Source organism: Pan troglodytes, chromosome 4, assembly GCF_028858775.2.
Source record: "Pan troglodytes isolate AG18354 chromosome 4, NHGRI_mPanTro3-v2.0_pri, whole genome shotgun sequence".
Classification (NCBI taxonomy): domain Eukaryota; kingdom Metazoa; phylum Chordata; class Mammalia; order Primates; family Hominidae; genus Pan; species Pan troglodytes.
In genome coordinates this window covers 147,585,038-147,601,958 of record NC_072402.2, presented here as the reverse complement: position 1 = coordinate 147,601,958, position 16,921 = coordinate 147,585,038, and the positions used below count along the sequence as shown (strand labels likewise).

The following is a 16,921-nucleotide window of genomic DNA, read 5'->3' as shown; positions in this document are numbered from 1 at the left end:
ATGTAACAAATTTATTTTAAAAAGTCAGTATGGCCAGGCACAGTGGCCACATGTGTAATCCTAGCACTTTGCAAAGCTGAGGCGAGAGGATGGCTTGAGCTCAGGGGTTTGAGGCCAGCCTGGGCAACATAGCGAGACCTTGTCTCTATAAAAAATAAAAATTTCCCTGGGTGTGGTGGCACGCACCTGTGGTCCCAACTACTCAGGAGGCTGAGGTGGAAGGATTGCTTGAGCCCGAGAGGTTGAGGCTGCAGCGAGCCCTGACGGTGCCACTGCATTCCAGCCTGGGTGACAGAGCAAGGCTCCTCCGACTCAAAAAAAAAAAAAAAAAAAAAAGTCAGTATGTATAATGTGCTATAAATTAGATCCTTTGAAAATATTAAACTTGTAATAGTTTAAGATGTCAACTTAAAAATGTGCAAGAAGGTAGCACTTTTCAAAATTCTTTAGGTAGCGATTTAACGAAAAATATTGGGAGACCTGTAATGCAGCGTTTCTCAGTCTTAGCCCTGTTGACGTCTGGGGCTGGCAACCCTGCTGTGGAGCTGTTCTGTGCCTTGAGGGATGCACAGGATTAGACACCAGGAGCACCCCCACCCCTCCCCAGCTGTGACAATCAAAAATGTCTCCAGACATTGCCAAATATCCCCTGGGGCAAAAATTGGCCCAGCTGTTTGCTATAAAGCCATCTCGGGGCCCGTTGCTTAGGTGTATAATTGGAACTTCTTCACACCTGGGTAGCATGTAGCTGTTACACACTTGGGGCTTTGGTATCAGACAGCCTGGGTTCAAATCTCGGCTCTTTCATTTATTGGTGGTGTGACCTCAAGCAGGTGACTTACTCCCTCACCTCAGTTTCCTCATCTGCTCAGTGAGGATCATGGTAGTGCCTGCTTTGTGGACCATCATGGGGGCTGAGCTGGAGTATGTGGAACGCAGTGCAGTAGGTAGTGGTGTTCGGTGCTTCCTGTGGTATAAGAAGACATATATGTTTGGTCTTCGTTCCTGGTTCCTGACAGAGATCCTAAAACCCTTGGAATTTCCTGAGTGATAGGAGCATCTTTTGTTCTGATGGGATGACTCTTGGCAGGACCCTAGCTTCAGGCTAGGGGCTGGTCACCAGAAAGACCAAGCCTTCATTTGAAGCTTGGAACTTTCAGCCCCTTGGAACTTTCAGCCCCATCCCCAACCTCTGGGGAGGGAAGAGGCTGGAGATTGAGTTAATTGCCAGTGGATAATGATTTAATCAATCATGCTTCTGTGATTAAAAACAAAAAAAGCTCCATACAAACCTCTAAACAGCAGGGTTTAGAGAGCTTCTGGTTTGGTGAATACTTCGAGGTGGTGGGAGGCTGGCATGCATTCCCCCTCCCATAACTTTGTCTATGCATCACATTCATTTGGCTGTTCCTGAGCTGTATCCTTTATAATAAACCAGAACATGTAAGTACAGTGTTTCCCTGAGATTTGTGAGCTCATCTAGCAAATTACTGAACCCGAACGCAGGGACACATTTCAACTTTGTTGCCAAGTCAGACAGAAGGGTAGGTAACTTGGGGACCCCATACGTGTGGCTGGCCTCTGAAGTGAGGCAGTCTTGCGGGACTGAACCCTTTAACCTGTAGGGTGTGATGCTAACTATAGGAATTTAGTATCAGAGTTGAAATGAATTGTAAGACACCCAGTTGGTGTCAGGATTTGTTGTTGTGAGGAAAAACCCAACACTCCCTTCCTGTGTTTTGATTATCTTGGAGTGCTTATGTCCACGGGCTTCCTGTGGTTGGAGGTCCACACCAATTGACTTTGACTTTTTTTTTCTTTTTTTCTTTATTTTTATTTTTTTAGAGACAGGGTCTTGCTCTGTTGCTCAGACTGAAGTGTGGTGGCATGATCATAGCTCACTGTAGCCTCAACCTCCCAGGCTCAAGTGATCCTCCTGCCTCAGCCTCCTAAGTAGCTAGGACTACTCCAGTAATTTTACTCTAGGGTCAAGATATTATAGAAACTCTAGAGTGAGGGTGTGACTTCCTATACTTCATCAAACTCTTGACATTTCCGCTTAATTCCAGATTTTGCTTCTGACAGTCTGACCAAACCATGAGTTGGAAAGGCTCACAGATCCTCTAGCACTGCGGTGTTTGTGTATGGCTCATGAGCTAAGAATGGCTATTACATTTCTAAATGGTTGGGGGAAAAAATCAATAGAATAATATTTCATGGCCAGGCGTGGTGGCTCACACCTGTAATCTCAGCACTTTGGGAGGCCAAGGCGGGCAGATCACTTGAGGCCAGGAGTTTGAGACCAAGCTGGTCAACGTGATGAAACCCTGTCTCTATTGAAAATACAAAAATTAGCTGGGCGTGGTGACGCACACCTGTAATCTCAGCTACTCAGGAGGCTGAGGCAGGAGAATCGTTTGAACTCCAGAGGTAGAGGAGGTAGTGAGCCTAAATCATGCCACTGCACTCCAGCCTGGGAAACAGAGTGAGACTCGGTCTCAAAAAAAAAAAAAAAAAAGAGTATCTCATGACAAATGAAAATCATAAGAAATTCAAACTTCAGTCTCCATAAATAAAGCTGTATTCTTTTACAGAGGGCCACATTCTGACTTTCATGGGTCCTAGGCACTTTTGTCTTTGTGCCTCCTTCCTCCATAAAAGTAAATAAGTAAATACAAATTATATTTTATGATTGTGTTGGTATGAAGACAAATATAATCCAGACTGAATTCATTCTTACATATTCATTCCTGTTATGTCCTTTTTTCCTGCTCATCTTGAAAGAAATTGAAATATTTTCATGGGCCCTGGAGAATATCGTGGGCCCTCGGTGCTCTGTTGAATGGACGAGCTGGCCCTGCTTATCCATGCTGTGCTTATCTACGGCTGCTCTCACATCGCAGTGGCAGAGCTCAGTCTTTGCAGTAGGGACTATGTAGGCTGTAAAACCTCAAATATTTACTGTCTGGCTCTTTACAGAAAGAGTTTGCCAATTCCTGGTCTAGTGTTTTACAAGTGAGGAAAGTGAGGCCCAGAGAGACAATGTGACTTAGCTGGCGTCACGCAGGCATTTGTGGAGCATCAAGGACTTGGACTCAGCCACACCAGCCCTTGCCTGCACACCCACTGCTTTCTTAGGCTCCTCCAAGGCCTTCCCCGGCAGGGTCTCCTGCTGTACCCTCCAGACACATGTAATTCCAGGGAGGGTCTGAGTAAGTGTCCTGAAAGGGCTGGCTAAGAGGAAGGCTGGAATGCTTTTCCTGAAAGTTGGCCAGGAGTCAGGAAGAAGTGCCACTGAAACTCACAGCCAAGGAGCCAAATGTTTCAGGAAGAAACATTTGCCTTGGGGATGGTCCAGGCGGATAAGAGCTCAGCTTGCTTTTGAGAGCTCTACACACGAGGGTGACCCAGAACGTGAGTGAGATGAATGCAGGTGCTGATAATGAAGATGAGGACACTGGGTGCATTTACAAAAGCATCTTATGTGATCATCACAGTAAGTCTTAAAAAGGATATATTACATTGATCCATAGGAAACTGCTGAATTTTAACTGATTTGGACTAACAAAATCAGAATTTCATAGGATCCAACCTAACATGAATGTCTCATTTTACAAACGAACAGACTGGGAATCAAAGACATGAAGTCGCTTGCCCTGGACACAGCAAGTGGGGAGAAGATGGAAGGTCTAATTCAGCTCTGTCTGATTCCAAAGCCCTGCATGGAATTTTGCACTGTTGTCCTATTGAACTCCATCCCCTCCTCTTGACAGTTCGTCTACTGAGAGCATAAGGTTCACATTTCTGAGCATACAATATTTTTGTGGCGTACTCTGGCTTCTTTCTGCATTATAACCATGTTGTCCTTTACTCTATTCCATCCTGACACCTCTCTCTTCCTCACTTTGCATGTCTAATCTGTCCCCAAATGCTGCTGAGTTGACTTCCTAAGTGCCGTATCTGTCTGGACACTTCTCTTTATTGCCAGCTCCATCTCTTGTCCAGATCCTGCAGTGGCTTCCTAACTGAGTTCCCTGTGTACGCTCCTGTCCCTTCCACACTGAAGCCACAGTGATTTCTGTGAAATACAAATGTGGCCACATCACCCTTCTGTTCTAACTCCCATGGCTTTTCCTGTTGCTCATAGCATGAAAACCATCCCCTCGCAGCGGCATCTGGGCTCTGCATGGGCCGCCCCTGCTCCTCTGTGGAGCTTCTTTTACCAGGTCTCCCACCTGCTCCCTGAGCTCCCCCAACCTTTAAGCTCTTTGTGCCGGGCTTCCTTCTACCAGGCCCTGCACACTAGATGATCCTTCTGCCTGGAATGTGTTTCTCCCACTCCCTTCTTTAGCAAGTAAATGGTTACACATCCTACAGTTATCAGCTCCAGAGGCACTCTCTCAGGGAAGCCCTCCCTGACCTCCCAGACCTCAGTCAGTTTCTCTTTCTCATGTCTTCTCCAAGAATGGAAGTCCTTTCCTTCAGAGCAGTTGTTTGTTTACATGTTAACCTGCATGTGTGGGATAAATGTGCAATTCCCCAGCACATCTGCAAGATCTCTGAGAGCATGGACCATGTGAGCCCAGCCTCTTCGTAGCCGGCAGAGACCACTTTCCCTGTGTGTTCTTCTATGGTGATGAAGGCCATGACCCCACGATGGGGGCTGCACCCTTACGACCTCATCTAAACCTCATCACCCCACAAAGACCCTGTCTTCTAATAGCATCATATTAGAGGTTAGGGCTTCCACATATAAGACTGGGAAGAGACAAACATTCTGTCCATTACAGAGGGCTCCTATGTACCCCTCAAGGCCTTTGCTCCATTGCCACCTCTTAGATGGCACCTGGACTGAGCTAGTCACCTTCACTTTTGGGTTCTTTTTTTTTCTTTTCTTTTCTCTTCTCTTCCTTTCTTTCTTCTTTCTTTCTCTTTCTTTTCTTTCTTTTCCTTTCTTTTTCTTTCTCTTTCTTTCTTTCTCTCTTCCTTTCTTTCTCTTTCTTTCTTCTTTTTTTTTTCACCTTGTACCTTTTTCTGCCATTCTACTTAGCATATTGTGATGACAGTTTTTTTTTTTTTGCCCTGTGTTCCTTGAGTGACTATGACCTCCCTGCAGGCCCCTCTGGATCCCCCATGCCCAGCACAGCACCTGGGACCCCAGTGCATATAAGGGGGAGGGGCTGAAGTGAATGTGAAGCCTCATCTTTAGGGCACAAGGCTCGAATTGGCTTTTCTGGCACCTTGGTGTCCTTCCTTCATCCCATGCACACAGCAAATCTCTGTCTATAAAATTCTTAGGTGTGTTTCTGCAACCACTGGGAGTGTTTTCCACATGATCCCTCCAGCTAAGGAAAGTAAGCATCCAGTGTCCTCCTGAAGCCACCAGGGAGCCAGTGACTCTTATATGCATAGCTGAGCATTTATTTGCTCAACCTATCTGACAGTAAGTAAACATGTCCACAGCACTTATTAAAGCACAGGGCATGTATTCTGAGGCTATTATAAAGCATAAAGGTGTTTCTAAGAAATGTATGCACTTCTGAAAGCTTACTTAAAGAGCTATTTGAATTTCTGAGGGTTTACATAATTTAAAATATGCAGTGGCATGATCATAGCTCACTGTGGCCTCAAACTCCTGGGCTCAAGCGATCCCCTCACCTCAGCCTCCCAAAATGCTGGGACTATAGGCACATGCCACCACGCCTGGCTAATTTGTGTATTTTTTATAGGGACAGGGTCTCACTATTTTGCGCAGGTTAATCTTGAACTCCTGGCCTCAAGTGATCCTCCTTCCTCAGCCTCCCAAAGTGCCAAGATTACAGGTGTGAGCCACTGTGCCAGGCCCATAATTAAAGATTTTATTTAAACTTGTTAATATTCCATGAGTAACTCTTACAGCCTCACAGACTGGCTTATAGAAAATATGCCCCATACAGCTGATTAATTGTAAAATTATCCAAGCAGCAAGTTAGGTTCAGAGCCCCAGCCTTCTCTCACTACTCCCTCTCCCCAGCTCCTGCCCATTGGTCTCACCCTGCCGCAGCCAGCCGTTGCTGCAGACCAGCTCTCCTGCCCTCCTGCTGAATTACTGCAGCACCCCATCCCCCTCCATCCTGCTCTTTTCTTCCTTCTCCATCCTACAAGTCCTGCCAGCTGCCTTCCTGCAGCACAGCTCTGAAGAGGTCACAATTGGGCCTTTAACCTTCAACCGTTCCCCACTGCTTGCTAGATACAGTCTGCACTCCCTGGCGTGGAATTTAGGGCCCATGCCACATGGCCCTGGATTACCAGGATTACCTGCTCTAAAATGTTTCCTCAAATCCACCCCCCTTGCTCCCTCCTCTTGCTCCAGTTCTTTGTCTGTGTCCCCTCCCTTTCTATTTTCTGTTGTACCCACCTATGTAATAATACCTGCCTTGCCTTTCTATGAGTGGGACACTCCCTTAAGAGTTTACCTTTGAACTCTTTCTACCTACTTTCTTTATCCGCACCCTTCCACTCCTTTTTTTTTTTTTTTTTTTTTTTCTGATATGGAGTCTCGATCTGTCACCCAGGCTGGAGTGCAGTGGCGTGATCTCAGCTCCCTGCAACCTCCGCCTCCCGAGTTCAAGCGATTCTCCTGCCTCAGCCTCCCGCGTAGCTGGGATCACAGGTGCATGCCATCATCCCCAGCTAATTTTTGTATTTTTAGTAGAGACAGGGTTTCACCATGTTGGCCAGGCTGGTCTTGAACTCCAGACTGCAAGTGATCCGCCCACCTCAGCCTCCCAAAGGGCTGGGATTACTGGCGTGAGCCACGGCACCTGGCCCTTTCCGAGCCTTAATGCAAGGCCTCTTTGCTACAGCTGTTCACAGTTCTCTTTACACCATATGTTTTCTTTTTTCTTTTTTTTACCTTTTAAATTTTTTGGGTGAGAGTTTCTGCCAGGTGAGGAAATGGCCTAGAAGAGAAAGAAATCTATTAGTATTAAACAAAACTCCTAAATCAGCAAAGCTAACTGACTGATAGAAAAATGGAGTATATTGCCTCCAATGGAGCAAAAAGTGATTCTTGAGGTAGGAGAGCAAATCTTAGCTATTACAATGGCCTGTGGTTCTCCAAACAGATGGACAGCGTATCTGTGGTATTAAAAGCTCATCGTGGGGCAATTACTGAAAAAGTATCTAAAAAGTCTCGTTGGCAGTTGGGGCAGGGAACAATGATGAGAAAAAAAAGTTGAGAAACACTTCTCTACAGTAGACAAGAGCGAAGGGACTCTGAAGATGTGATGAGATTTAAATGAAATTGATGTTTGTACAGTCCCTGGAACAGTGCTTGATACAGAAGAAAACCCAGTACATGTTCCTTATGCATATACCATGTTCAGACACTATACTTAGATTTCTCCAACCACAATCTCATTTAATCTTATACCTGTTTTGTGAGTAAGGTACGATTATCATTACAGACAGGGAAATGGAGGCTCAGAGAGGTTGGTGTAGTTGCCCAGTGTCCAACCTCTGATCACTGACAGAGGCAGGATCTAACCCTGTTTGATTTCAAAGCCCAACCCCTGGATGCAATGGGGGTGAGCCCTTTCCTCACAATGAGACAAAGTCACCTACTAGTGGGGGTGGAGAAAGGTGAGAGAGATGGAATTAACCAGTACAGGAAGTCTTAAATGGCCCTGGACTGATAGAGGGTGTCCTGTGTGCCCAGGGCCATGATGATGACCGCCTGTGATCTCTCAGCCATCACCAAACCCTGGGAGGTGCAGAGCCAGGTATGAACTCCTGCTGACCCAAGAGGAGGGGCATCCCAGTACTGGGGGCATCAGGTCATGAGGCTTGGACTCTCTCAGCCCAGCTCCAGAACCAGCTCACCTGTGTCCCATCCTCCTCTACCAAGACATGGGAATCATTTTACGTCTCTCCAGTGATGACAGCAAAAGTGAGGGTGGCAGGGCAAGGATGGGTTTATCCTTTTTGTTGATTTGGAATTGCAAGTGGGGTGGGAGCAGGGGTAGGGGATTGGGCTGGGGCTCTGACTCTGCGTGTGTGAGGGTCTGTCTGTTGCAGGTAGCTCTGCTGGTGGCTGCTGAATTCTGGGAACAAGGTGACCTGGAGCGCACGGTGCTGCAACAGAATCCCATTGTGAGTAGACAGGGGATGTCAGCCTGATGTTAGGTGTGTGTGCTCCATCCTGACCTAGATATGACCTCGCCATGATGGAGAGATGTGTGACTTTACCATAAAGATGACCTTTTCCTAATGCAGTGGTTCTAAAAATGTGGTCTCCAGGCCACTGTCAACCTCATTACTTGAGAACATGTTAGGTATGTATATTCACAAGCCTCACCCTAGGTCTACCCAACCAGAAGCTCTAGGGGTGGGCTCCTGCAATGAATGCTCTAACTAGTAAGCCCTCCTAAATTTTGGGAAATGTGTCCTTAGCTCACTCAACCCTAGAGGTTGGCAAGTGGACTCCAACACTTAGATTGCTCTTTCAATTTCAAAGGTCTAGAAGTCCATCCACCTCCCCTGACCCTAATCTAACAGCACAGAGTGAGCAAGTTGTGCACCTATCAACATTGAAAGTTAACTTGGCTGAGACAGTCAGCCAGCTTCCCATGGAGATGCGCAGTTGGGGAGATCGGAAGAGCAGCCCGAAGTTTCCCTGAAGTCCCTGAAGGCAAAGCTGGGAAGTAAAGCAGGGTTTGGAAAGGATGGGTAAAAGAGAGAGACATTGTGGGGACAAACCGTTGACACCTGGATAGGCTAAACCTGTGAGAGTGTGCTAAGGATGCAGGGGCCACCACGGCAGGCTTAGGCAGGAGCCGAGGGAGAGTAGAAGGCTGGGAGGAGCAGGTCCTGTCACGAAGAAACACGTGAAGGGCCCCATGGGCTTTGTCGTTCTCACTCTCTCTTTGTGATATTTTCAAATATATTGAGAATAGTCAGTGAACTCTAGTGCCCATCAGCTAGAGCCAACAATTAGCAGCAGTTTGCCATTCTTGTTTTGTCAATTCCTTCCAGTGCATTTTTTTGCTTTTGGTTGCAGTATTTTAAAGTAAATCTCAGACACTATAATCTCTTCCATAAATACTTTAGTACGTATCTCTATGAGACAAGAGCTTGATATGGACAAAATCATAAACACAACCATAATACCATTAACACACTCACAAAATTCATATACTTCAGTATCATCTAATCCCCAATTTCTGTTCATTTTTCTTGATTAAGAAAGAGAATTCAGTTGATTTGTTCAAATCAGGATCTAATCAAGGAGCATACTGCCTCTGGTTTTGATGTCTCTTAAGTCTCTTTTAATCTGTAGCAGGCCCTGCCATCCCTCCCACCCTCTGGCCTTTTTCTGGTATGCCATTTATTTGCTGAAGACAGTGTGTCTTTTTTTTTGTGCAGTTTCCCACATTCTGGATTTGGTTGGTTACACCCTCATGGTGTTCTTTAACATGTTTCTCTATTCTCCTATTTCCTGCAAAATGCTCATCAGGTCTGGAAACATGATGAGTTTACAGTTTGATTTTAGTAAGAATGCTTCATAGATAGGGTAGGTTTCTCTTACTGTCCAGTGCAATTAACTCTTTCTCCCCCATGACAGCCCATGATGGACAGAAACAAAGCAGATGAACTCCCTAAGCTTCAAGTCGGCTTCATTGACTTTGTTTGCACCTTCGTCTACAAGGTAGGCCCTTGGCTTCCTCAGCCACAACAAGATGTCTTTGATAAACCTGGGATTTCCAGACAACAGCAGGAATAATAAACCCTAGCAGGTGACCAGTGGGTGATACTTTACAAAGCGCTTCTCATCTCTAATGGCATTCGATTCTCAGGACAGCTCTATGGGTCTCATGTGATTGCAGCTCCAGGCTCCAGCGTAGGGTACATCCTAGTTGCTTAATACATAATTGTGGGGCAAATGACTAAGCATGGATTCACAGAGGAAGGGGAAACATAGTAGACATATGTCCTTCTAAGTTCCCTAGCTGGTGGAAACATCATAGGCCAAAATTAATTGTGAAAAGATAATCTGGACTTTCTCTTTGAGCTCTTATTCAAAGTTAGTCTCCCTCTTGAGAAACCCATTGCTCCCAACTTTCTGTTAATCTGTGCCACCATCCACCTCTGACTTTTAATTTTTATTTTGGCCATGTTACACATGAGAAGACAAAAGTCAGAGATGCAAAGTGACAGGGCCAGTGTCACTGGACTTAGCCATAAGGCAGGATTTAGCCCAGTTCTCTTTATGCTGTGTGAGCTGCAGCCCTTTGCTAGGAAGAAGTGCAAATTTTCTAGAAGGCAACAAGAGCATCTGAGATATAACTCAGACTAACTGGGGTGCTCTGACCCACGGGACACAGTGGCTGATGCTTGCCACTATCATCAGTAATATTTCTTTTTTTTCATTGAGGACATGAGTTTTTTGCTGGTTTTTTTTTTTTTCTTTGAGACAGGTCTCATTCTGTCACCCAGGCTGGAGTACAGAGGCACCATCATAGCTTACAGCAGCCTTGACCTCCCAGGCCCAAATGATCCTCCCACCTCAGCCTTCTGAGTAGCTGGGACCACAGGTGCACACCACCACATCCAGCTAAATTTTTTTTTTTTTTTTTTTTTTGAGACAGAATCTCACTCTGTCACCCAGGTTGGAGTGCAGTGGTGCGATCTCAGCTCACTGCAACCTCTACCTCCCAGGTTCAAGAAATTCTCCTGCCTCAGTCTCCCAAGCAGCTGGGACTTCAGGCATGTGCCACCACACCCGGCTAATTTTTGTATTTTTAGTAGAGACGGGGTTTTGCCTTGTTGGCCAGGATGGTCTCAAACTCCTGGCCTCAAACGATCCACCCGCCTCGGCCTCCCAAAGTGCTGGGATTACAGGCGTGAGCCATGGTGCCCAGCTGAGGGAATGAGTTTTAATCATCAGGAATATTATTAAATAAGGGAGACTGGGCTAAGTGCTTTATATATGTTATCAAAACCACACTGTGGGGTAGGTATTATTACTGTCCTGATTTAATGGCTGAAGGTAAGCTCTGGTAGTGACCCGCCCAAGATCGCAGTTTGTGGCAGAGCCTGGACTGGAACCCAGGCATCTCTGAACACAGTCGGCTCTGGCACTTCGCAGCGGGCCCTGGATTTGCTGTTCTTACATTGGGCAAATCCACTCCATCAATCTGCATCTCAATTTCCTTACCTAAAGATGTAGAAGTGATGAATCTTATTTTCCTACCTCACAGGAATTTGAGGACCAGAGGAGATAAATTGCTCATAAAGTATAATGTGCTATGCTCAAAGAGCTGTAAGAGCCTTTAAGAATCATCTTCTAGGTGGCTCATGCCTGTAATCCCAGCACTTTGGGAGGCCAAGGCAGGTGGATCATTTGAAGTCAGGAGTTTGAGACCAGCCTGACCAAAATGGTGAAACCCCATCTCTACTAAATCCAAAAAAAAAATTAGCTGGGTTGGTGGTGCATGCCTGTAATCCCAGCTACTTGGGAGGCTGAGGCAGGAGAATCACTTGAACCTGGGAGGCGGAGGTTGCAGTGAGCCGAGATTGCACCACTGCACTCTAGCCTGGTCAACAGAGCAAAACTCAGTTTCAAAAAAAAAAATCATCTTCTCAACATCCCGATTTCACTCAGAAAATATTTACTGAGTATCCTTGTGTCCCAGACCTTGTGCTAGGCCAGGGCCACCCCAGGGAATGAGGCTGCCAATGTCCCTGCCCTCTCCAGGTTCTCAGCCTCTCGGGGAGACAAGCAAAGGGAGTCATGACAAGGAAGCAAGATGTGGTAAGAGAGGGCTTTGGGAGCTTCCAATGGGGGACTCCACTAGGGGGCCAGAAGAGGCTTCTTGGAGGAAGTGACATATAAGTGGAGGCCTCAAGGAAGAAAAGGGGAGGTTAGAGTGTTCCAGCAAAGTGAACAGCTTGGGTTGAGCATGGTGGCTCATGCCTGTAATCCCAGCACTTTGAGAAGCCAAGGCAGAAGGATCACTTGAGGCCAGGAGCTTGAGACCAGCCTAGGCAACATAGGGAGACCCTGTATCTACAAAAATAAATTACCTGGGTGTGGTGGCATGAGCCTGTAGTTCCAGCTACTTGGGAGGCTGAGGTGGGAGGATGGGTTGAGCCCAGGAGTTTGAGGCTGCAGTGAGCTATGTTTGTGCCACTGCACTCCAGCCTGGATGACAGTGAGGCCCTGTCTTGGAAAGAAAAAAAAAAGAAAAGAGCAGCTTGTGTGAGGCTCACAGAATGGAGGACACACTCCAGGAACTAAGAGATTTGGATTGCTTGGAGAATGCAAGATGGTCAAGGGCAGGAGGACACTGGGTCATGGAGTTTGAAAGCCATAGTAAGGGGTTTTCACTTCATGCTGAAGGACAGGGGCGCCACAGGAGGCTTCTAAGCAGGTGAGGCACGGGCTGGTGTAGACCGGAGGCCCTGCAGTATCAGCACGGTGGCGGGAGGCCTGCTACTCTGAAGCAGCTCATTCCAGTGTTGGATGTTTCCAGCTGTGCCACCCGCTTGAGCCCAGACCCTGGGGCCTGGCCCTTGCACCAGAGGCACATACTCTCTCTTCTAGGAATTCTCCCGTTTCCACGAGGAGATCACCCCAATGTTGGACGGGATCACCAACAATCGCAAGGAGTGGAAGGCGCTTGCTGATGAGTACGATGCCAAGATGAAGGTGCAGGAGGAGAAGCAGCAGAAACAGCAGTCGGCCAAGTCAGGTTTGTGGAAGGGGGAAGCAGGGACTCCCACCACCCCACTCCCTGAGCACTCAGTGTCTGCGTCCTGCCTCAGAGACTCATACATGGAGTCTCATTCAGGCCTCCTGATGGCCAATACTGTCCCCATTCTGTGTGTGAGAGCACCAAGGCTGGAAGAGACCAAGTCACACAGTAAGAGACAGAGCCCGGTTCCCAAGATTGAGGCTGAGGAACGATCCAGGCCTCCCAGCAAGTGCCTCCGCAACCAACATAGCACAGACTCTGATTTTAGGGCTGTGGACATATGTCCCTACCCTGGGGCAAAGGAGAAGATCTATAATTATTGGTTGGAAGGAATTTTATTTTTATTTATTTATTTATTTAATTAATTTATTTTTTGAGCCAGAGTCTCACTCTGTCTCCCAGGCTGGAGAGCAGTGGCACAATCTCCACTCACTGCAACCTCTACCTCCCAGGTTCAAGCAATTCTTCCGCCTCAGCTTCCTGAGTAGCTGGGATTACAGGCACCCAGTGCCACGCCTGGCTAATTTTTGTATTTTAGTAGAGATGGCGTTTCACCACGTTGGCCAGGCTGGTCTCGAACTCCTGACCTCAGGTGATCCACCCGCCTCGGCCTCTCAAAGTGTTGGGATTACAGGCATGAGCCACCGCGCCCGGACTTGGAAGGAATTTGAGGCCCTATTTCCAGCCTTCTGTCTGATGTTTGAATCCTATCTATACCATCATGAGCTTATGCTTGTATACCACCAGTGACAGAGGTCTCACTATCTTATACGACATCCTCATTCAGTACCACTATTAGAAAGGTCTTCCTAGAACTCAAATTGTTCTTGTTGAAGCTTCCACTTAGTGGTCATGGTTCTGCCTTCAGAATCAAATGGGATTTGTTTGTTCTAACTCTTTACTACTGACAGCACTGCCCCTCCCCCAAGTCATTTCCTTTACTGATTGTGTGATCTGTTTCCTCACAGGACATGGCATCTTGTCCCTGCCTCACCCTGACTGCCCTCCTTTGCACACCCATCCCTCTTCACCCATGGCTCTTACACATGGAAAATGTCAGGGCCTCAGCTCTGCTCTGGGCAGCGTGGGTTGATTCTAAATGGGCAGCTGCAAATGTAGGGGCCACTTAGAGTTTTGTAGTTTATGCTTTGCACCACTCCGGGGAGTGTCCTGTACATCACAGATGTGTATAGCTATTTTGATTTTCCAGAAAAATGGCAGTGAGGTATCCTGGGAAATAAGTGCATTTTTCTAATTTGTACAAATTGTCTTTTGGGCAAGTAGTAAATCAGTGCAAATTTGTGGCCTTCAGATAAAAAAATACAGATTTGGCTTACATTTTTTTCTCCTCCTTTTTTTTCTTATAGCTAGAGAATCAGTACCAACATTTTTTTAAATGTGAATTTTTGGGCCACATTTTAAAATTGGAATATTTAAGATTTTAAAAATCCAGATTTACAGCCTCTTTTTCTTTCTTTTTTGGAGATAGAGTCTTGCTTTGTCGCCCAGGCTGGAGTGCAGTGGCGCGATCATAGCTCACTGCAGCCTCAAATTCCTGGCCTCAAGCGATCCTCCCACCTCAGCTTCCCTAGCAGCTGGGACTTCAGGTGTATGCAACCATGCCTGGCCAATTTTTGTATTTTTTTGTAGAAACCAGGTCTTGCTATGTTGCCCAGGTTGGCCTCCAACTCTTGGGCTCAAGCGATTTTCCTGCCTCAGCCTCCTGAAGTGTTGGGATTACAGGCGTGAGCCCTGTGCCTGGCCCAGCTTTTCTTTTTAAAAGAGTAAAAAGGTAAGATCTGGCCGCACCAGTCTATCATTTTTGCATGACAACAATTGGCTGAAGCCGAGTGGCAACTGCCCCCTTTAGATGAGACAGAGGCTGTCTCTAGTTTGTCATGTTCACTGCTCCCCTAGTCTCCCAGACATTGGTGCCGAGTACTGGTTCTCACTTATCATCATCCTCGTGCTGCTATTTTTCTTAGAGAAATGTTCTCAGTTTCCGTGATTCTCCTCACACCTGGTTTGCCTTCTGCATGTGTTGTTATCTGTTGGCCACTGAAAGCCTTTGAGTTTGCAACTCTTGGTCCAAATTAGGTCAAAGGGGAAGCCCACTGCAGCCTCTTGTCACCTGGTGTGTTCTTTTTCCTGTTTCATTGCAGCAGCCGCAGGAAATCAGCCGGGGGGAAACCCCAGCCCAGGGGGTGCAACTACATCCAAGTCCTGCTGCATCCAGTAACACCACTGGGGATGTGCTGGCTGGACGGCACCACCCTTTCCTGGGAAGAGATGACTCAAGCCAGTGGAAGACCACACACCTTGAGAAGTAGAAGAGTCATAGGATTTGAAAGCTGTTAGAGAATTTAGCTTCCAGGACTGTTCAATCTTTTGGCTTCCCTGGGCCACATTGGAAGAATTGTCTTGGGTCACACATAAAATACAGTAACACTAATGATAGCTGTTGAACTTAAAAAAAAAAATCGCCAAAAAAAAAATTTCATAATGTTTTAAGAAAGTTTATGAATTTGTGTTGGGCCGCATTCAAAGCCGTCCTGGGCTGCATGTGGCCCATGGGCCGTGGGTTGTACAAGCTTGGCTTATACCTTATCCAGTGGCTTTTAAACATTCTTTTAGTCTTGAGAACTGCCTATTGAGCTAAAACCAATATTCTAGCTTTCATAGACATCAATTAAACATTTAATTACATTTAATTAATGCCAGATTCACTGGCTTGCTTAGAATCATTTTTGTTCTTATACTTTCAGTTAATGTATTGTAAAAATTTTCAATCATTTTCAAAAGTAGAGAATTGTACGTTGAATCCCCACATACCCATCACCCAGATTCCAATATCAAGATTTTGCTACATGCATTTCGTCTGTCCTTTTTACATTTTCTTTTCAATTTTTTTTCTTACCTGAAGTGTTTAAAGGCAAATCCTGGCCAGGCGTGGTGGCTCACACCTGTAATCCCAGCACTTCAAGAGGCTGAGGCGGGCAGATTGCATGAGCCCAGGAGTCTGAGACCAACCTGGGCAAAATGGCAAAACTCTGTCTCTACAAAAAATACAAAAATTAGCACTCACCTGTAGTCTCAGCTACTTGGGAGGCAGAGGTGAGAGGATCTCTTGAACCCAGGAGGCGGAAGTTGCAGTGAGCCGAGATCATGCTACTGCACTCCAGCTTGGGCGACCGAGCGAGACTCTGACTCAAACAAAAGCAAAAGAAAAGGCAAATCCCAAACATGTCATTTCACACCTCTACTATCTCATCTTTAAAGAAATAAGTATGTTTTCTAACATAACCACATCACTGGCCCATGCAACCAATGCCTGCCTAATACCCAGCTGTGATCTATGCTTTGATGAGCTGCACAGACCCCAAGCTTCAGCAAAGGACTTGGGACCCCACCAGCTTTGAGTGCTGTTGACAGATCCTTAGTATCAGCCCCATCAGGTGTTACTGCAGCCTTCCCCAGGGTGGCCTACACCCAATGACTGATCCATGCCAGGTGGAGAGGCCTGGCCATCTTGGCTGAGCATGGGATAACTGTGCAGGGCTGTTCCAGCTCCAGGACTCCTCGTGGGGTCCACTAAGGCTGTCACTGGGCTCACATCACAACTCGACTTCTCCCTCTGCCCACTCCTATTTCCTTCCCTTCCCCAAGCATCGGTCCCCAGGGCACTGCTTAATAAGCATACTGCAGACTAAGTCCATTTTAGAGTCTGCTTTCTGGGACACCCAACTTGTGATGCCAGCCCTTAATCAACCTTCCTTCATTCTCATGAACGTTTTCAATGGTTGGCTTGCCTGAATCTGATCCAAACAAATTCACATATTGAATTTAGTTGTTTCTTTTTGTTGGTTTTTAGAAAAAAGAAGATGTACTTTTTATTCTTGGATTTTTCATTGATTTCACAGAGTATAAATTAAGTCAGATTATTCTCAATTCCAGAACTTCTGTTTCTTAAATTAGCAGGCATTCTGTTGGTTTAAAAAGATAGATGTTGGCCGGGCGCGGTGGCTCATGCCTGTAATTCCAGCACTTTGGGAGGCCAAGGTGGGTGGATCACCTGAGGTCAGGAGTTCAAGACCAGCCTGGCCAACATGGTGAAACCCCATCTCTACTAAAAATACAAAAATTAGCTGGGTGTGGTGGTGTGCACCTGTAATCCCAGCTACTCA

At 46.4% G+C, this 16,921-nt stretch overlaps 1 protein-coding gene across 1 annotated transcript in view; it reads left to right on the top strand.

Annotated features, from left to right (window-relative positions):
- The window catches only part of PDE6A (phosphodiesterase 6A), an 84,206-nt gene extending 69,017 nt beyond the window's left edge, over positions 1-15,189 (top strand). Inside the window, exons 18-22 of the mRNA XM_518030.8 lie at positions 7,700-7,763; positions 8,059-8,133; positions 9,605-9,688; positions 12,587-12,734; positions 14,900-15,189. Of these exons, the coding sequence (XP_518030.4) occupies positions 7,700-7,763; positions 8,059-8,133; positions 9,605-9,688; positions 12,587-12,734; positions 14,900-14,976 (448 nt within the window). The 3' untranslated portion in view covers positions 14,977-15,189. The remainder of the gene's footprint in view (positions 1-7,699; positions 7,764-8,058; positions 8,134-9,604; positions 9,689-12,586; positions 12,735-14,899) is intronic.
- The last annotated feature ends 1,732 nt before the right edge of the window (positions 15,190-16,921 follow it).